We start from the raw sequence: 22,388 nt of genomic DNA on the forward strand, positions 1-22,388 counted from the left end.
TGTGCCTGTCTTCATTCACCTCCATGTACTGATCAGTTACTACTTAGAAGCCTTATTTTGCAAATGCCACAAGCTTAGCATTTACTGAAGTGTTTGAAGAACTGGGCTCCTAGGCAGTTTTGCTTTTTGGTGTAAACAGATTTCCTTTACAAATCAATTAAAAGTAGCATTCTAGAGGATTACATTCCAGGCATTTCATAAAAGTTCTATGATTGTACAGCTCACAAATTATAGTGTTATATCCACTGATGTACTTTCCTACCATGGTTTTCCTTCAAACGGTCAAATACTATATGCATATTTACAGTTGCAACTAGTGCTTAATGTCATCATATGTAATTATGGAAAGTTGCATTTCAGACTGAACTTGAAATGGTCATAAAATGATTCATATCTATTATGTGGTACACTGCAAATGATATAGAATTTAAATTAATTTTATTTTCTGTGGAGACTTTCGTGAAGCCGTGTTTAAGCAGAGTTTTTTTTAAGTGGGGTTTTGATTAGGTGCCCATTTTGGGGGCCTTCAATTGGGTAAATATGTATTACAACATGCGTAACAATGAACATAAGTAAAACTCATTCTATGACTAAATTAGTTCCTCCTTTTTACTCTTCTTAATGAAGAGTCTCATAAAATTTAACTAGGCTGTAAAGCCGACAGAATTTAACACTATTCTATAGGCTTTTGGAAGCATCCTATAGGATTCAATAGTAGCAGGGACATAATTCTTTAAGATGGTCAAAATCTACAAAGATTACTAATGAAGTCAATAGGATTTCCCCATTATGAATATAAACATTGTAAATTAAAAAAAAATAAAATAAATAAATAAAAATAAATTAATGGAGATATCCCATCTCCTAGAACTGGAAGGGACCTTGAAAGGTCATTGAGTCCAGTCCCCTGCCTTCGCTTGCAGGACCAAGTGCTGATTTTGCCCCAGATCCCTAGGTGGCCCCCTCAAGGATTGAGCTCACAACCCTGGGTTTAGCAGGCCAATGCTCAAACCACTGAGCTATCCCTCCCCACAATAGAGACCTAAGGAATTCATCTAGTCCAACCCCCTGCTCAAAGGAGGACCAATCCCAACTAAATCATCCCAGGCTTGGTAAATATTAATCATAGAAATGTAAGGATTGAAGGCACCTTGAGAGGTCATCAAGTCTGGCCCCCTCTGCTGTGGCAGGACCAAGTACACCTAGACCATCCCTTACAAGTGATTGTCTGACCTGTTCTTAAAAAACCTTCAGTGATGGGTGTGACACTGCACCCCATATCTTCATAGTGATATTAGTATGATATAATTATCCCACAATTATGATGTATTTTATGCAATATAAGGCATCTGAGGTGTCATTGGAAAGGTTATAATTTGCTGAATATGGTTATCCTATGTGTAAGCATGTATCATTTTGTATCCAAAGTTATGAATATTGACGATGTATCTATTTCACATGTAGCTATTACTGGGCAACACTCATTAGGCAAAATGCTCTCAGTCTACATGACTGGTTGGGGATGGCCCATTCAGGTTAATGAGCCATTAGGAAGAAGCAATAGGCCTTAGGAGAAGCTTATCTCCCACCTGGTGAGCCTACCTGTGAAGGCTCCAAACAGCCAGTGGGGGATGGCTGCTGTGACTCTACAGGGACTCAACCAGGTCACCTGGTGCTGGACTCCATCTTGGGATGCCAGTATTTTTCCACTGACTAGCACGGGATCCAAGCTTTGAAACAAACAAAGGGTTCCTGCTATATGCAAAAGTTATATAAGGTAAGGGAGTGACTCCCCACCCAAGAAGACTCCTGGAAACACCTGAGGAACAAAGACTGAACTGGGGGAAGTACTGGACCCTGTTAGTATCATCACTTTGGATATGTATAGCAGATTCTCACCCTATCTATTTAGTATATTAAGCTTAGTTTGCATTTGCTATCCCTTATAATCACTTAAAAACTATCTTTTGTAGTTAATAAGTTTGTTTTTGCTTGATCTAAACCAGTGCGTGGAAATCATAACTGAGGGGCAGAAAGCTGTTGCCTATTCCTCTCCACATTGAGGGAGGGGGTGAATTTTAGGCACTTAGGCTGTACAGTTCCCTGTGCAGCACAAGACGGTATAATTTTGGGTTTACACTTCAGAGGGGGTGCATGCCTAAGGAGCTGGGACGTGCCCTAGCTGAAGCCTTCCCAGGCAGGGGCTGGTTAAAGACCCCACCTGTAACTGCAGCTGGGTGTGTCCCTACCTGTATGTATGCTGGTGAAAGTGCAGGCTAGATAGAGGGCTTTGCAGCTTGTCACAGCAGTACAGTGTAAAAGGAAGCCCAGGCTAGTGGGTCAGGGGGCTCAGTGGTAGCCCAGTTCTAGGTAGTACCCTGGGGAGGACCAGTCACAATGGGGATTCCACAGCTTTCCTTGGAAGCCTATTCCAGTGCTTAACTACCTTTTCTTCCTAATATCTAATCTAAATCTCCTTGCTGCACATTAAGCCCATTACTTCTTGTACTACCTTCAGTGGACATAGAGAACAAGTGATCACTGTCCTATTTTAACACCCCTTAACATATATGAAGGCTTATCAAGTCCCCCCTCCCAATCTTTTCTCAAGATTAAACATTGCCATGTTGTTGTTTTTTTTTGGGGGGGGGGGGGGTTGGTTTCCCCCTCTCTTCCCAAGCCAAAAGGAGGAAGTTAGGCATCTCCATCTCACTGGCAATAATTTTTCTCCTCTCCCCCTCCACCATATCCATGACAGGGGAATCTGGCCAGAAATTGTTATCCTATAGAGAAGGCTATGAAAGATGCTAGCCCTTCCCTACTAGCTCAGCACACTGGGGTGGCCCGGAATATGGAACACACTGGAAACCCTGTTTGAAGTAGCAATTTTTCAGAAATGTATAGCTTCAGAATGAAGAGGTGTGGAAGTAGAGAAAGAATTGACAGGGATTTGAATCGCTCTCACTCCTGGGAAGCATCCGGGGACGTAACTGTGACACTCCCAGGTCAGGTGGTCTTGTCACCTGATACTAAACATTATCTGGGACTTCTTATAACTTTCCACTGGAAGTGAAGGGGTGTGTGTGTCAAGTTTGAGAAACAAAGGATTTCCGCCTTATGTCCTATTTAAGGGTGGGGAAGGAGGCAAACAGGACTCCTCCTCCCCATGGTCTGTCTGCCCAAGAAGAGACTGCTAAAGCCATCTGAAGGGAAGGCAAGGGGGGAGTCCAGACTGAGACAGGGGTCCAGTCTGAAAAGAAATATAACTGGAACTCTGAGCCACAGAAACTTTGCAACCTGTCTAAAATCCTAAAACAACATTTAGGGTAAGAAAAGACAGTTACCTTTTCCGTAACTGGTGCTCGAGATGTGTTGCTCATGTCTATTCCACAATAGGTGTGCGTGCTCACCACGTGCACCGGTGTCAAAAGTTTTTCCCCTAGTAGTACCCAAAGGGGAGCACCCCTCGTGACCCCTGGAGTGGCCCCTCCATAGTGCGGTATAAGGGGCACTGTAGGCTCCCTCCACTCTCAGTTCCTTCTTGCCAGACAACTGACAGAGGGGAAGGAAGGCGGGATGTGAAATAGACATGAGCATCACATCTCGAAGAGCACCAGTTACAGAAAAGGTAACTGTCTTTTCTTCGAGTGATTGCTCATGTGTATTCCACAATAGGTGATTCCAAGCTATACCTGTTGGAGGTGGGTAGGAGTTCACAAATTCTCAAGATGGAACACAGCCCTGCCGAACCCAGCATCCTCCCTTGTTTGGGAGACGATCAAATAATGCGAGGTGAAAGTGTGAACTGAAGACCATGTGGGAGCCCTACAAATGTCCTGGATGGGGACATGGGCCAAAAAGGCAGCCAACGAGGTCTGCACCCTAGTCGAGTGTGCCCTCACAATTGACAGCGGGGGGATTCCCGCCAGGTCATAACAGGTACGGATGCACAATGTGATCCAGTTGGAGAGCTGCTGAGTGGAGATCGGCTGACGTTTCATGTGCTCAGCCGAGGCGATTAACAGCTGTTTAGTCGGCTCCAGGTAGAAAGGCCAGAGCCCGTCTCACATCCAGCATGTGGAGGTGGCACTCCTCACTGGACGCATGGGGTTTGGGGCAGAGGACTGGCAGGAAAATGTCCTGACTCATGTGGTAGGCAGAAACCACCTTTGGGAGGAGCGAAGGACAGGGGCTGAGCTGGACTTTATCCTTATGGAAAACGGTGTAAGGGGGCTCGGCGGTCAGAGCCCTGAGTTCTGAGACCCACCTAGCCAACGTGATCACCATCAGGAAGGCCACCTTCCATGAGAGGTGCGACCAGGAGCATGTAGCTAGTGGCTCAAAAGGGGGGCCCCGTAAGGTGGGCCAGCACCAGGTTCAGGTCCCACTGTGGCATTGGGGGCCTGACATATGGGAAGAGACGATCCAATCCCTTAAGGAATCGGCCAATCATAGCATGGGAGAATACCGTGTGGCCCTGCACCAGCGGGTGGAAGGCTGATATAGCCACCAAGTGCACCTTGACAGATGAGGGCGCCAGTCCCTGGGCTTTAAGGTGAAGGAGGTAGTCCAAAATGAGCTGCGTCGGGGCAGCCATGGGGGAAACGCCCCGCTAATCTGCCTATCGGGAGAACCGAGACCACTTTGCTAAGTAGGCTTGACGTGTGGAGAATCGCCTGCTTTCCAAGAAGATGCAGTGAACCCCTTCCAAGCACGTCCTCTCCTCCCAACCTAACCATTGAGCAGCCACGCCATGAGGTGGAGTGCCGTGCCGCTAGGTTGGGTGGAGGAGGCGGCCCTGGTCCTGGGAGAGTAGGGGGAGTCTGCAGTTTCCCCTCAGAAAAGCTCTGTGGCAGGGGGATCTGTCAGAGCCACCAGCCACTGCGGAAGCACATAAAACTGCATGGAACTCCAGCGGGTGAGGCATTCTCCTGCTGCCAGGTCTGGGCCTCTCTGTGAGCTGCAACCAGACTCAAGTCCCTACTCTAATAGATCTGTGGCTCTCAGCATGATGAAGAATCGTAGGTAACAAGTTTGAACAGAGGTGCAATCATCAAACTGTTAACATCCATTTAGTCTTTCATCCTTTAGTCTATCCAGCTTCTCCCAACTCCCTAGATTTATACCTCCCAAAGACTAAACATATGCACATATAGCCCAAGTTTAGTGCAGTCACCTCAGTGAGTGACCGATAGAAACACAAGAGGTTTTTAAACGGATTAAGAAAATGCAATACCCTGACGCAATTACTAATTTGTGTAACATACTTGTAAATTTAATCTTTACATTTTTGCATATACCTCTAAGTCAGGGAAACAAATTAAATATATATCTTGATTTAAAAAACAAAAACAAAAAAAACAACTTACTTCCCAATGTTTTCAGGTAGTGCCTGCAGTGAGATGTCATTTACAGAAAGACACGTTAGATTCTGTAATTCAGGAAAGCTTTCAGGCAACCTATGGAGATAGTAATTCAGATAAATCAAGCACTTGTACTAAAATAACTATTCATACTGGCATAGTCAGATCATATATATTTGGGAAAGGATATGAGGTGGCTCTTCTATAAAAAAACAAAACAATAGTACTAAGACAAGGAGAAAGGCACTAGATAGAGAAAAAAGTTTAAAGTAAACCAAATGGGTTTAATTTTCTACTTGTTTGTATGTATTAAGGCAACACATATCCCATATAATAAGAACACCTCAAAAGATACATTCAAAAGCTGTTGAAGCAGCATATACTGTGAGGGAAGAGTTATTGTTTGGGAAGCATGAGAAATTTGGCTTATTTTTTCATGCCGCCTGTTCAATATTAGGCTATGGAGCAGCCGTTTTTGTATTTTTAACTATTTGTTAAAGACATCTAGAGCCTGGATCACATTGCGCAGCCATTCTAGCCATCTTAAATTGCTAAATACTAGGGGGCTTGATCCCAGCTGTGTGAGAGATGGATCATGCTAAGGAAAAGGTGACCTAATGTGGAACAGGGAGAGACCTTTTGGCCTAGTGATCAGATAAGATTTGATAACATGAGCTATCTTTAGGGCATGCAGCAAGAACCATTTCTTTTCACAGATTCAGAGGACTGGGGACATCGGTGCATTTTCAAATGTCAATTGATTTTTTTGGTTTCTAATTGTTAGAAGGCTGGGATTAAACTACAGTCTTATTTATCTGGTAGAGTTTACCTTTTTTAAAAGCTAGTCAAAATGCCTAGCCTGAGATATACATACAAAAGGGCCTACATCTAAATAAATAAAAATCTGATGGAAAAAAGTGGGTTGACAGCCACTTTTAAAACTGAAGCTTACTACATTGGCAAGTGTTATAAATACTGGAAATACAAATAGAACACAAGAAAAAATTGATCCAGAAAAAGCATTAGATAATACTATGATGGCGTTTGAATGGTTAAGTAATATACTGGACAGAGGCATGCGCGGGGATTTAAATTTGACTGTTTTTGGAGGAGCTTCTTCCCCACCGCAGCCCTGCGGTCAGAGGAATTCTGTGCCCCCACAGATTATTGGGGGTGGGGGAAGCAGCGTGCCTCTGCTTGCCTCGCCTTGTGCATGCCCCTGACCCTGGGACAACTGCAGTAGAGGATACACCACAGGAAACAAGAATGCCTATTCTGCAGGCATTGTTTCTTGCTTGAGTATTTAATGACATTCATCAGGAGCCTCAACAATGAGGCAACTCATTGGAGCAGCAGCAGGTCATCAGTTGGAAAGATCTTTGACTGGCATTTACTACACGGAAGGAGGCGATGACTGGGATACACAAATCTACGTGAACAGATTGCACAAATGTTCATGCTACTATATTAGATAGATGGAGCTGATAACACTGCCCATACATAAGGTTACCCAACACTTCCGTTATAAGACATTGTTTTCAGTTGCTTCTAACTTTGCCAAACTAACCCTTCGGACTGCAGTTTTTCATGCCAGGTATATTGCTCAAGCTGAATATTTCAAAACGTTTCAGAAAAAATGGTTCAGCCATTTCCAAAAACAAGATTAGGGAAAAAACACATTTTTGCCACGTTAAACAAGTCATTCAACCGTTTTCTTGAGAAGAATCAGCACCCATGCTTAGGAGCAGGGACTTCAAACGCAGTACAGGGGTTGCCTTTATGTCAGGGACATATCTTTTTTTGTTCTCTTGAAAACACACCCAAATTTGCAAAATCTCAGTTCGCACACATTCAGTAGAGAATTGTTAAGTTTGGCAGTTAAATCCTGATTTAGTTGGGGTTGGTCCTGCTTTGAGCAGGGGGTTGGACTAGATGACCTCTTGAGGTCTCTTCCAACCCTGATATTCTAGGATTCTAAGATCCTCCAAAGATTCCATATGTACTGAGCATACTCAGCCCCTGGCTGTGGGGGCTGAGCAGAACTTTCCCTGTAATTGCTGCTCCAGCCTGCTATGCTGTTATGGCATCAGACCAGAAATGCAAGGAAACTTTTTCCTGTTCTCTCAATGCTCCTGCTTGCTGGATCCCACTTGACTTGAATGCAGAGAGGACAAGAATCTGACCTGAGAGAGGATGAAGGAGTAGACCAGGACTGGCTAGACAGAAGGAGACAGGGCAGAAAGATGTGTGACCACTAGAGCGCACACTCCACCAAAATCCAGATTGAAACCCAAGATTCCCAAGTCTTTGCAATGGATCTAAAGTGTTGCAACCTTGCTAATGACCCACGTGAGTGCCAACATGGTTCCATGTAATTGAATCTCTGCTTGTTTGTTTTTTACACCTAGAAAGCTACAAATAGTTAAGCATTCAAAAGTTAAGATTGCCTGTGCAACCTTAACTCGACCCCTATTGTGTACACATTAGAATACAGTCTTTAATTACATAATCACATACTGTATTTTCCACATACCCTTCCTCATTCAGTGCACAGGATGAACTGTGCTCTAGGGATTAGTCAGTACTGTATAGTGAAAGAGGCTGTTGTCTGTAGAACCTCTCTCTCATTTGTTGCAGAAGTTGGAAGGGAAGTAGTTAATGAGGCAGGGAATTGCAAGAAGACAGAGAGTGGTCTTGTGGTTAAGGCAACTGAACATTGCCCAGGAGAACTGCATTCTATCTCTGCCTCTGCCAGAGTTCTTATGTGATGCTCGGCAAGGAATTCAGTGGCCAAACGTGAACATTTTGGTTGAGTGTGTTCTTCAGCTTCTGCATACCCAATTTGATACCTTGGAATCTAATATGCAGAAGTGCTGAGCACTCATAGCTGTAACTGACATCAATAAGAGTTGTGCTGGAACGCATGAAATGCTATAAAATGCTAAATAATCTCAAAACCAGTTCCAAGGCATCTCAATTTGGGCATCCAAGATAAGGAGACAATTTTTACTTTAGTCCCTCGGTGTCCATTTGCCTTCTGTAATCTAGGGATAATACTACCACCTTACCAGGATTTTGTGAAGGTAAATTAATAACTATCTAAAGCACTCAGATTCTATAAAAAGCAACAGAGGGTCCTGTGGCACCTTTAAGACTAACAGAAGTATTGGGAGCATAAGCTTTCGTGGGTAAGAACCCCAATACTTCTGTTAGTCTTAAAGGTGCCACAGGACCCTCAGTCTGAATCTGTAAAAAGCAACAAAACACGGCTACCCCTCTGATACTCAGATTCTATAGTGATGGTCACCATACTAAAGCCCACAAGGAAGTTAATAATTTTGTCTTCAGAGCAGGACTTCGACATTGTGCAGTAAATAAGACTTGGGGCCATATGTTGAACAATGAGAACAAAATATTGAACAGCTGCTGCTCATTCCGTGAGCACCATCCATCTGGTGCACTGAAAGAGGTAGGGTCCTGTGGAAAAGTAATATGTGATATAACTGAAGGTTGTCATAATGCGTATGTACAAGGAGACAGAATTAAAATTGTACCAAGCAACCTTAATTGTGACAGTTTCCAGCTTTTGAACCCTGGATTTTGAAACCTTACCGTTCTTTTCATGTAGTTGTTTTGAATGCAATATAACGTATATTAGACAAAGACCAGTACATATTTATTTTCAGTAAATCATTAAGTGACTCCCCGCCCCCAATACAATACAACTGTTTTCCTTCATCAAGAAGTGTGCTGCATATTGCTCATTTTAAACCCCAGCAATTAGAAGCTTGCTATTTTCTAACATCTTGGGACTTTCTCTACAGTTTAGGAAATAGGGAAGGATTCAGCCTATGAATAATCCAACCCTTTTAAACATTGTTACATCAAATATAGAAAAATCAGAAAAATTAATTATTTGATAGAATGAGCAGCACAGGGCCTAACGGCACAAGTGTAACAAGCCATAACACAGTTGTGGCATCCACGTTTTAACAACGCTTTTACTGCTAGCATGGACACGACAACAATTGCTTAGTTAGAGAATGCTATGGCCTAGGCTATGTTATAGTCCCATCATGTTAGACAACACTAGCCTGGAATATTCCAGGCTAAGAAGAGGGACAGCTACTGACAGAAGGCCCTATGTCTATGCAGTGTTGGATTGGTGACCTTTCTACATGACAAACATGCTACTCTGTTCCATCAGGGAAAGATCACTTATGCGGATTCCCTCCCTGTTTCTAAACCTCTAGAATCAGTCACAGTGCATTAGAGGCTTTCCTTTTACCCCCTTCTAGCTAGATGTAACCAGCTAGGGCAAAGGATGATTTGGTTGGTGTTGGTCCTGCTTTGAGTAGGGAATTGGACTAAATGATCTCCTGAGGTCTCTTCCAAGCCTAATCTTCTATGATTCTAAAGGAAGATATAGCAGCTGCTGCAGCATCTGGTAGAAACTCAGCACTTGAAGGCTGAGCTGAGCCCCGCTTCTCCTAGCTGGTCCTGCACAGAGTCCCTATCATTCATTTGCCCCCTATTTGATTTCTCTATCAACCACCTTGATATCCCAAGAGCCTGTTTTTCTCCTTTGCTATGTGGAGTGGTGGGGGTGAGGGAAATAACACTAATTCATTAGACTGAATCAGAGTCACAGCAATCAAGTGAATCCTGCCAAACTGAGCCAATCAAGCAACATCTAAAGGACACTATTAAAATGATCATTTACGATTTATTTGGTGCTGTACAGAACATGAGAGGAAGACCTACCATCAACTATTACTCTTTCCTAGGCCAAGACAGGAGGGAGCAGCTTGAGATGACTACTGCCACTATGAACTGCTTTCACTGCAACCATGCAATTGCACAGAGTGGGGGAATATGGATATTAGAGAAGCAGCAGCCACCACCAGATGGAATACAGTTTGGCCACATGGCACTGTATAAGTATGTTGGATTAGCCCTAATTCAATGGATAGGGACATGGCACGGGTGCAAGCCTCAGGCGTATGCAAGGAGAGCCATTATTTGCACCTGTTGAGTTAACCCCAATTTTAAGCAGTCAAACTATGCCAATGCAGCTACACTGGTTTGCTGGTCACGGACTGCTAAATCCCAGGTATAGACAAAGGCTAGATTTGGAAGAAACAGATGACAGTGGAAAATACAGCACCATAGCTTTGCTGGTTTATACTGCTGGCCCTGCTTGAAAAATTCTTGGGCTTTTTGTCATTTGGATTTGCGTTCTTAAGTACTAACTAAATTCACATTTGTTCTGAGTAGCCTGTAACCATCAACCCCCTGGAAAGGAAGAGTGCACTTGTTCCTGTAACTCTGATCTCTGGCTACCACCCTGTGGAAAAAAATAGACCCTGCGTGACTCAGACACACACACTAGATTTGCTTTAAGAACTGAGCAAGTTAAATAAGGTTGTAGTGCTGGCCTGGAAAGCACTTAGCATAAGGGGGAGTGTTACCTGGTCAGTGGGTTCCCACTGAAGTCTGCTACTTGTAGTGCTTTGCAAAAGGAGATGCTTTCTGGAATTTCAGGAATCTCTGCAGAAACAAACAAATGCACTGTTAATAATTAGAAGACCTTTTATTTGGAAATGGTCACAGCATTACATACTGTATCTGGTCATTTCAAATCAAGGAAGTTACCTTGGTCTGTGTTGTGATTTTTTTAAAAAAAGTTACCGATATTTCCAAATACAATTCAAGGTGTTAGTTAACATTTAGAGAGCCCAAAATTAATTGGGACCCAGACATTTTAGAGACTGTTTTATCTCACATGCCTTGCTCAAAGCGCCTGGAATGCTCATTTGTCCTAATGATGGTTGTCTGTCAGTTGACAGAAGATTCTCTGGAATTCAATCCCTCTGTTTAGCAAAAGCCAAATTCAGCCACTTTAAGGACATAGTTCTAAATTAATCCATCTAATCCAGCCCTTTGGCAATTTGAGTCAATATTAAGACAGGCACTTTTTTAGAGGGTGTGTTGGCAGGGTGTGAGGGTGGAATAGAAGAGAGTAAATATCTCTGCCTAAATGTACACTTATGGGCACAGTACCATCCCCTCCTACTACACTAAAATCTCACACCTTATAGCAGTGGTTTTCAAACTGTGGGTCGCGACCCAGAACTGGGTCACGAAATGGAAGGGACTGGGTCACTTCGGTTCTGGTCAGCACTCTAGTCCCTACCTGTTCCGACACTGCGCTGCGGCCTGGAAATGACCAGCAGCAGATCTGGCTCCTAGGCGGGGGGTTGGTCATGGGGCTTCGCGTACTGCTCCCGCCCCGAGCACTGGCTCCGCGCTCCCACTGGCCGGGAACCAACCAATGGGAGCTGGAGCGGGAGAGGGGTTGCCTGCAGGCAAGAGCCGCGCAGAGCCGCTTGCATGCCACCACCTAGGAGCCAGACTTGCTGCTAGCTGCTTCCGGGGCACAGTGTGGTCCGCGGTGCCAGGACAGGCAGAAAGCCTGCCTCTGCACCCTGGCTGCACCGCTAACCAGGAGCCGCTGAAGGTAAGCCCGCGCCCCAATCCCCTGCTGCAGCCCTAAGCCTCCCCCAACCCAGAGCCCCCCCCCACACCCTGAACCCCTCATTCCCAGCCCCACCCTGCAGCCCTCATCCCAACCCTCTGCCCCAGCCCTGATGATCCCCTCCCACACCCCAAACACCTCATCCCCAGCTCTGTTGTGTTGTGGGCATCAACAATTTTCTTCAACTGGGTCGCCAGAAAAAAAATTTGAAAACCACCACCTTCTAGTACTACTCTCTTGAATCTAGGTCTCAAAATAAATGCAAAATACTGTTACTCAGGCTTGGTCTACATTAGGAATTTGTCAGCATAACTACATCACTCAGGGATGTGGATTTTCTGCACCCCTGAGTGACATAGTTATACTGACCTAACCCCAGTGTAGACAGCTACTGCCACTTGAGGAGGTGGAGTATCTAGGGGAGAAGCTCTCCTTTTGGCAGAGGTAGCACCTTCACTAAGCAGATATGAAAATGGTGGTAAGAGTAGAGCCGTCCGAGGTCTGGTTTGATATAAATGAAAATAATCAGATATTTGTACATAAACATGAAGTTTCAAATACTGTACAGTACGTGAGTAGAGCTTTAAAAAGTTGCCCGCCAGGTTTCATGCTTCAATGCTATTTTCATGAGCAACCTGTGTTAAAGACCCTTAAAAGTTCTTGCATCAAATTCCAACAAGAATAATGCCCACACTAGTCAGATGTATTTGCTTTAAAAGTTTCAGATTTGTGATCCCATCATTTACTTTGAAAGGAATAAAATTTATACTAATACTTAGATAGAGATAAGCATAGAGGAAAACAGCATGTTTAAATATTAACAGCAATTAAACCTTTGTACATACGTCGCTTCCTTTCAAGCATCCTCTTTTGAAGAAGAGTCCCCCTTTCATCTATAACTTGTTTAGATAGACTAGACAGTAGAAAGCACTTTCAGAATGTTTATCTTTAGAATAACCCTAATTCTTTGTTACTTCTATTAAACTTACCTTAAAATGTAGATGCCACTGCTTCATCTTTGGAACACTTAGTTCAGCCACTTTCACAAGAGGCAAAACACTCATACCGGGGACAGTGAAGTGGGAAGCTCTGGTTAGAGGAGTTTGCCAGTGACAATGTAATTAGTTTGATCTAATGTTTTAAATCTACCAGATTTTGATTTATTTTGTGTTTTGGTCTCATATTGGTCAAACCAATGACAATGAGGACGATGACAACAAAAAGGTAGTTATCTACTTTCTCAATTTTTCCAGAACCTGCATAGGAACGTTACGCATTTAAAAACAAGCATAAAGCATACTAGAACTATATCTAAATTCTCTCCAGTCAGAAGAAACCAAGGTAAATCTCAAAAAAGTAGTAGCCATTTCCCAGTTATAGATTTTCTTTTCAGTTCCCTTCCATCCTCCTCACATTTTTCCCAGACCATATCCCCTGTTTAAGTTTGTTACATATATTCCTCCAATTCTAACCACACAGGAAATGTAGTCAGACAGTGATCCGATACAATTACTTCCACAAATAGTCCCCCGGACTTTACTGGCCAGCAGGACTATATAGCCTATTGTGAGGTGGGGCATGTGTGTGTGGGGGGAAATGTATATTTCATTTAAAAAATGAATTTGGAAAGTGTGTTCCAATCTGATCCATTAACTTTAGAGTTTCAACTCTAGAAACCTGATTTAGGTATAGCAGGACTTCCTCCCTCCCCCACAAATAAGCTTTCCCACAACTATATTGTGAAGCCTGTGGGAAAACATTTATTTTGAATGACCTTCAAGTGCAGAACTGAAGTAAGAGCAAGCAAGACCATCTGCAGAAGCACTGCTCAACTAAGTTTAGATGCTCAATGGAGGAGATTATGTAGGAGTGTTTCCCTGGTAACCTCCTTTGCTTCCTCACACAACTGTACAAAAAAAGCACACCAACTTACACCAAGCACACCTACAAGACAAGATCATCCTACTGATTATATATATAAAGGATCAAAGTGTTTATCTGCATTTCTTTCATTTTTAAACTGCTGTCAGTGAGAGGCAAATGAGCACTAAAAGATTAGTGCTCAGATTCCTGTGATCTCAGTAATCTCATGATTCTTTGAGCATCCAGGAAATATTCCACAATCTGCCGTGAAAGTTACCTAGAAAGTGTAGCACCTAAAAGTAGCACTTGGTGTCCTGAGATGCCTACTCACGGTGCAACATGCTTTGATCAACACAGCACTGCACAGTATGAACACAGCTTCAAAGGCAAAGTAGCTTAAAGCAGCGTGTGCAGGAGTGTGGACACCGCTCATGTAGCTGCATCTATTTACTTACCTTGCTATAAGCTATACTAGTATTTCTGTTAATGCCTGAGCCCTGGTGGAGTGCGACTTGACATTCAAAGAGAGGCTCACAAGCTAATTGACCACAGATGGAAAGACACTGTGTGATCTTAGAGACACCCTGTGGTTCACAGATTCCAAGGCCAGAGGGCACCATTGTGATCAACTACTCTGACCTCCTGTACAACTCAGGCCATAGAACTTCACCAAAATAAGTCCTAGAGCATATCTTTTACAAAAGCATAGCTTGGCCCTTTGACAGGCCAGATATAGCCACAGAAGTGGGGCGATAATCTAAAATGCTCAGTCCTGTCAAGATAATAAAGCAAGGCTCTTGAAACTTCCAAAGTAAGCAGCTTCTCTCCTGGCATCGGATGTGATTTTGGAAAGACAAGTAGTAAGTTAATAGACTGATTTAGGTGAAATTTCAAGACCACTTTAGGGTGGAACTGAAGGTGTTACCTTCGTACCTCCTTGCCCCAGAAGAGATCCAGTCATAAGGGCTCGTAGCTTGCTGACTCTCCGAGCTGGAGGCAATAGCAACTAGAAAAACTGTCTTGAGGGTAAGATGATGAATCGAACAATTCAAGGGCTGCTTGAAATAGGCTCTATGAGCTTTAGGAGGACAATGTTGAGATGCCACACCGGAGTAGTATTTCTAGCAGGCAGGTACGTAGGTAGGAGGCCCTTGAGAATTCTGATATCAGATGAGAAAAGAGAATGACTGTATCAGAGACCAACACCGATACTGCTGCCAGGTGGACTTCAACAAATCAAATGCCAGTCCAGCGTATTTCAAGTGCAGTATTGGTGAAATATTAGGTCCATGATGGATTCTGCAGCAACCACTCAAGGCTGGTTACCACATGTCCGTTTAAGAAGTCTTCCAGGTCACAGCTGGCTCCTAGAAGGTACAGAGCAAATGGGATTACTCTGCAATAATGGCACCATGTCCACATCCTGATCGTTTCCGGATAGAGAGGAGATGACCAAAAGCCTCCTTCCTTGTTTACATAGTTCATCAGGGAAGTGCTGTGTCACAATTACAGGGCAAACAGCACCTTCCAATCATTTTAGTCTCCCCCTTCAGTGCACCTCTCCCACTCAAAAGACAGGCCTAACTTTCTGCATCTTACTCTGGGCAATACCATGGTCCAATCACTCAGACTGGAGGGATGTATACACTGCAATCAAGTGTGTGATTGCAGCTCATGTAGACACAGCCACACTAGCTTTAAGCTAGCTAACATGGCTAAAAACGGCAGCACAGACCCTAGTGCGACCTAGCCTCACAAGTACATACTCAGGGTTTTGGGTGAGCGCTTAAAGTCCACGCCGCTGCATCTTCACTGCTGTTTTTAGCTGCACTAGCTAGATTTTAAATAAAAAAAGAAAGTCACACCTTTGTTTGCAGCAGTGACATACACTGGATCTCTGGCCTGCAGTACCCATTTTCCAAAAGTGGGAATGGCACAGGCCCAACTGCATTTGGTACCTGTGAGCCCTTTCCCTCTGGGGACCTGTGAACGGCAAACTGATTAAACATTCCAGTGACTCAAAAAAACACATCTCTACATAACAAAAACAATGCATTATATTCATTCCCCCAAAGATGCAGAGCACACAGGGCAAAGGGAATTAAACAGTAAGTGTCCTATGCGTTTGGATCTTACTGTCACCTTAATTTTTCCTTGCCAGCTTTTCTAAGTTCCCCTGCAGCTAGCATTCTCCCCAGGCATTCTGAGAGAAACAGACCATCCTGCTTGCAGCAGACACGGTCTGTGTGTTCCCTCTGTATCATGTCAACTTTAACTAACACTCCCTGGGAAACCTTCCTTGGCTTCCCCAAACCCACTCCTCCTTTTCCCTAGGCCCAGGGTCCTAATCAATTTACCTTATAACTACATCACAGCTTATGTCAGCATAACTTATGTCACTCAGAGGTGAGTAACGAAAGTTACTCCAACATAAGCACCGGTAGGGACAGTGCTATGTCGGTGGGAGAGCTTCTCCCGACGATACAGCTTCTGCTGCTCACAGGGACTGGAGTAGTTAAGCTGGCAGAAGAGCTTTCTCCCATCGGCTTAGAGTAGGGTGACCAGATGTCCTGATTTTATAGGGACAGTCCCGACTTTTGGGTCGTTTTCTTATATAGGCTCCTATTATCCCTCACCCCCATCTGGATTTTTCACACTTGCTGTCTGGTCACCCTAGCTTAGGGCGGCTACATAGAGAGTTTGCATCGGTGCCGCTGTAATCTCCCTAGGGCAGCCATGCCCTTAGTGTTCCCTTTGATCTCTCTCTCTCTCTCTCTCTCACAGCCTTGGCAAACCAGTTATGTCAACAAGTTGAGGCCAAGGAGTCGCCTCTTCACAGTTTTAAATCTGGCTATTATGCTTGATTGTTGGGATGCTCCTTATATAGGCCCGTTTTACCTTTCCTGCTTGGTTGCAATAACAACCCCTTTTGCTCTCAGTCTATAGCAAGTAACCCATCATGAAGAAACAGAGGCTGACACCAGATATATTTAATAAAAAAAAAAAAAAAATACAGATATTTCCCAGTTTATTACATCTTGTTTGTCAAGATCTGCCTAGTGGATTTCTGCAAAACAGGCAGGACCACTACATAAGCCAACCAGATGGCACTGAGCTCCAGGCCTTCCATATGTAGTTTCAAGTTGTCCTGAGATCAAGTTATTTGCATCTGCAGATGGTTTAGGTGGGTACCCCATCCTGTCCTTGAGGAGTCTGTCACTAGTGTTGTCAGGAAGGGGGCACAAGAGAACCCCCTTTCATGTCCTCTGCATCCAACCACCAAGCGAGTACTCATTGAATTTGGGACAAAAGCATGACTTTCGTTCATGTGATGTTTGGACAGGGCGTACACAGATCTCCGCTGCAAGGGCTGCAAATGAAATCAGATAAGCCAACATGTAGCCTAGAAGCTCCAGACATGTATGCACAGCCAACAGATTTGTCTGAAGATGGTCTGTCATCGACTGGAGAAAATGGAACTTGACCTCTGGGAAGACTATGATGGCATGATTTCTTATAGTTCACCCAGAGTACTAGTTGGGAGAACAGGGAGAGGAACACAGTGCCGAGCTGCTGCAGTTTCCTCCTGGGACCTGCCTCTGATCAGCCATTCATGTAGATATGAGTAAATGTGGATTCCCTTTCTTCTTAAATGTGCTGCGACCACTGCCAGGCACCTTGTGAAAACTGTGTTGCTGAGAGTTTGAAGGACAATACCCTTTATTGGCAATAGTTGAGTCACACTGACCCAGAGGTACTTCCTGTTGACTTCATTATAGGGAAGTACACATCCTGCATTGAGAGCCATGAACCAGTCATGAGCTTGAAGAAATGAAAGGATGGAAGCAAGAGTTACTATCCTGAGGCAGCATATGTATTCGTTGAGTTTCTTCAGCTGTAGCATAGGACGAAGACTCCTTTCTTCTTCATAATAGGGAAATACTGGGACTAGAAGCCTCTTCCCCTGAACTCCCATGGAACCTCCCCTATGGGTCCTAAACAAAGCAATGAGACCACTTCTGCTCGAAACAGCCTCTTGTAAGAAATGTCCCTTAAGAGGGCCAGGAAGGGGGGGAACTAGAGGGTTAAAAGTGGAACTGGATGGACTAGCCATGGCCAATCCTCTCTAGCACCCACCTGATGTTACCAGAGATCATGCCCAGGGAAAAGATCATGCCCTCTGGCCTGGCTCTGTTGTGGCTCCCAAAAATCCTGTCAAAATTTGCCGATGCCCCATAGATGCAGGGGAGAAGGAAGGCTGGCACCAAGAAGAAACCTGGGTTCAACAGGGCCACGGTAATCAGGTTGTCTGGTGCGTTAAAATGGCACTCTCTCATCTGGGGTTGATGACTGTATGGCTTGCAAGACAAGGCTGAGATGTGGATCTCCAAGTGGCCTTAGAATCTTTTTAAAGGAGTGCACGGCATTGTTTGTTTGCTCACTGAATGGTTCCATGCCTTCAAATGACAGGTCCTCAATTGTGGCTTATATGCGTCCCTGCTAATGCCCAGTCCTTGAAGCCATGAAATTCCGCACACAGTCACCGCTGTGGCCACAAATACAGCCATGGGCCATCTGGCCCCCAATTGGTCATCTATGATTATTTCTTTGAGCTTTTCCCTGTTCTATGGTGGGAGCTTTGATAAAGAGGACATTGCTCTACCCAGGTCAAAGAATCATAGTTGGCCAGAAGGGCTTGATATTTTGCCACCCATAGCAAATGGGTCTATCCCTCATGTATATGGATGGCAATCCTAACCAGGACAGAAGTTGTCAATATGTTGAACAACGGTTGGTTTTTTTCTTGTATGACAGATGTGTCTATTTCTAGAGTCTCTACAACTCTCATAAGGAATTCCTGAAGTAAGCCAACACTGAGGATACCATTTCCATCACCCGACAAGGATGAAAAGTCCTTAGGTGGCAAAGTACAGTGGAGGTGTTGCTCTGGTCCCAAGTCTCCTCTTTCCTGGTTCCTTCCTCTCCCCCAGCCCTGGTGTCAGTGAGCTAACCATGGATGCCACTAGGAACAGTGATCTCTCTCCTCCTGAGTGTGGTAGACATTGGCTCTTAGAAGCACATGGAGGTTGGACCCCCAATACGTTCAATAGGGCCACGGTGGCATGTCCTATGGATGTGGCTGGCACATCTGATATTGGCCAGTTCAATGTCAATCCTGATGTGACGATGGCTGAACCCTGTAGGGTCAGCCAAGTGGTCTTTCAGTGGTGTCACCCACAGATCTCAGAGGAGAGGATTCTCTGCTCAAAGCAGGTGAGAACATGCACCCTAGTGAAGGAGTATATCTGTAAGAGCAGTGCTGGGGCTTACAGAGCTCTCTATACCAGGACTGTACTGAGGACATGCCTGGTTCTTCTGGGGGCACATCATCAGGTGGTCTTTGTTCAGCTGTAGGCATCAATGCCAAAGGTTGTGCCACCAATACCAGGGTTGGCACTGGATAATTTCTTCTCTATGCCACAGGCTGTTTTTTGTCACTAGCCCTCAATGTCATGTGAGGCTTAGTGTTTCTCTCCTGAGGCCTTATGCAGTCGGTCATGGGTGGGTAGGCCCTGAGCTCAATCTAGAATCTCTGCTTCGGTGTTTGGGGAATCCTTGCTCTGGGCCTGAAGCAAAACACTGACAGCTCTGGTACTGACACTTGGTACAATGTTTTGTGTGCCAGTGCTGCTGTCAGCACTGGATCTTTTCTCTCTGTAGTCTTCTCTATGCTGGTTTTAGGTGTTGTATCTGTTAGAGTGGGCACATGAAGTCTGTTTGCCTTGTAGCTGGGGTCGGATACCTGTTTCCTCAGGGTATGAAAAGACCTTCATAGATCTGCAGGACACATGGACCCTCTGTGCATCCTCAAAGAGAACTACCAGCATGTTGAGAATTTATCCAGTATATCAGTGGTCCCCTAACTTTTCACATTGTGTCCCCGTCCGCCCTCCCACTCCCAGGAACTGCGGTCAGGAGCTGGGACCAGGAGAAGGGCTGCAGCTCCCAGAGGTGAAGGATGCACAGACAGGGGTACGGGGACTGAGGCTGGGGCCAGAGCCACAGCCGGGCTGGGAGCCAGGGGCTGGAGCCATAGCTGGGCCGGGAGCAGGCTGGCACTCCCCACCCCCCACCCCATGGGGGCTGTCCAGGGCCCTGCCATGCTCCCCCCGAACGTTCCTCCATATCCCCCCCCCTACTAGTTTGGGGATCACTGCAGTCTATGGATCTCTCCAAGACAGAAGAAGCATCTGCTGTGACCACCTTTAGTTAAATTCACCTATCACAGGAATGGCAGAGTTTGTAGCCCACAAGTTTACAATTCGCCATGTTAAGATGCCCTGTACAAAGGGAAATGCAAGACTCTACCAATCCCTGCACAAAAATATAAGTTTCAAGTTTGACTTTTGAATTAGACAGCTTTCATCTCATTCCCCCATTTGAATATTGCTCATACAGGACTAAACTAGGCACAGTACAGGGGTAGAAAGAAGGCACCAGTTGGCATTCAGAGTTAGCCACACAGTGCCTGTTGTAGTTCCCAAGTAATTCGCCATAGCCCTTTGTTATAGCATAGTCCTTTGTTGCTGGCCAGCATACAGGATGGTTGACCCATGTGTCTGCCCATAGTTCACTCCTTCCTGCCCCCTTACCAGACAGTCGTCCAATCGATGGGGAGAGAACAACTGTATTTGTCCCTGCACTTCCTTGAGTGTCTGGGCTTTATTTTGACATGTCTGAACTATATTTCAGTTAGCATTAGATTTTAGCTCCTCAAAAGCAGGGATAGCTCAGTGGTTTGAGCATTAGCCTGCTAAACCCAGGATTGAGAGTTCAATCCTTGAGGGGGCCACTTAGGGATCTGGGGCAAAATCAGTACTTGGTCCTGCTAGTGAAGGCAGGGGGCTGGACTCAATGACCCTTCAGGGTCCCTTCCAGTTCTAGGAGATAGGTATATCTCTTTGTATAACATCAAAGCACACTGTCACCACTATATAATATCTATCTTAAGACAGATGCTACAGTGATAGGCACAACAGTTTAAAAACTAATGAACACCTAGAATCCTGTCTCGGTGCAACCCAAACACAGTTAGTACCTATATTTCCCTCGTCTCTAAAATGAAAGGAGGAACTATTTTCAATCTGGTCTGGATAGCTTTGGAGGAGGCATATAGAAACAGGACATTGTGGCAAGGCACCCCTTCTGCCTCGCCGGACTTAGCGCTCCCTCCTCTGGCAGGGACAGGGGTAAATTGTGTGTGTGTGTGTGTGTGTGTGTGTGTGTGTGTGTGTGTGTGTTCTTAGTATGCAAAGTTTCCTATTATAAAGAAGCGCAGACAGCCTGTTTAGATCATTTATAAGTCATAGATTAAAAGAACATGCTCTCCTGGCCCATTTTCTCCTATTTCAGACCCATGTAAAACCCAAGGATTATGATTTCACTACAGAAGCAGAAATGCCTTCAATAACTGGAAACAAATACTGAGGATATTTGGGTAAGTGAGGGAAAAGGAGGCTTGCCCATAAAGTGTCTTCTCTCCTTCCATCTACAGCTTTTTCCACACATACCCCAACAAAAACATGAATTCGATATTCACTTGAATCACGCTATCATAAAAGTAGATAAAAAAATCAATTAAGGCTGACACTTATCATGTAATGAAGAAAAATGAAGTTATCAGGAAAGGATTATCAAGCAAGCTGCAATATCTGAACACTGAAGGTAGATTTAAACAATATTTCTGAGCTCCTTTTATTTAACAGTTAAAGAAAATTAAAGGGTATAGGTGAGCAGGGAAAAATATGAAATAAGGTCCAGGATGAAACACAGTACCTATCAAGAATCATCCTAGATTGATAATTATAATAGAAGAAATAACCATAATGGAAGAAATGACAATGACCAGTATAAAATACTGAGGTCCCTGAGACGGTGTTAAATTTCAGTGGGTTATACAGTGTCTTCCATTTCTGTTCACTATTAGGTTTCATAGCTGATATTTAAACAGTACATCCGTGCCAATACTAAAGCAAGCCAGGTAAGACACTTTTCACTGTTGCTGGATAACAGACTCAAATCCTGCTTAAACATCCAGGATTTTTTTTTTTTAAAACACTGCACATTGATGAATGCTCTGCATTTACACGTGCTGCCCCAGATGTTCTGGCATACCCAGACTATGTGCAAGCACTGCTAAATAGCAAGTCTATAAAGCACTCATAAGCTCTATGACGTATGACAATGCAGCCATGCTGACAGCAAGCGAAAGTTGTGCCAGCACCCAAGAAGATAAAATCAAGCTCAGCAGTCATGTATGTAAGAGGATATACCTTTTTCCAGGCAGGGTTTCTCTCTGGTAATTTATTACCCTTGTTTAAGAAGAAATTATGCTTATCGCTGACAATTTAGCAAGCTTGCTATATTTAATGTACAAATGACCTTGGGAGAAAAAAAGTCTGACTACAGAATTCCCTGCATTGTATAACCCAAGCACTACTTCCTTCAAGGTTTTAACCAAAAACCGCTATGTATCTCATGTTCAGTTTAGCACTATTTTACTTTTTTTTCCCTAGTAGGTTTTCACCATATAGTGAAAACAACCTTGTTCTGGAAACCACTTA

General features: G+C 44.3%; 1 protein-coding gene across 1 annotated transcript in view; it reads right to left on the minus strand.

The window, feature by feature from the left end:
• LRRC1 (leucine rich repeat containing 1) overlaps nt 1-22,388 on the minus strand; it is a 99,435-nt gene that overhangs the window by 34,616 nt on the left and 42,431 nt on the right. The window contains exons 3-4 of the mRNA XM_034766322.1: nt 10,835-10,913; nt 5,370-5,459 (exon numbers count right to left, since the gene is read on the minus strand). Coding sequence (XP_034622213.1) covers nt 5,370-5,459; nt 10,835-10,913 — 169 coding nt within the window. The remainder of the gene's footprint in view (nt 1-5,369; nt 5,460-10,834; nt 10,914-22,388) is intronic.

The sequence above is a fragment of the Trachemys scripta genome, chromosome 3, assembly GCF_013100865.1.
Source record: "Trachemys scripta elegans isolate TJP31775 chromosome 3, CAS_Tse_1.0, whole genome shotgun sequence".
NCBI classification, from domain to species: domain Eukaryota; kingdom Metazoa; phylum Chordata; order Testudines; family Emydidae; genus Trachemys; species Trachemys scripta.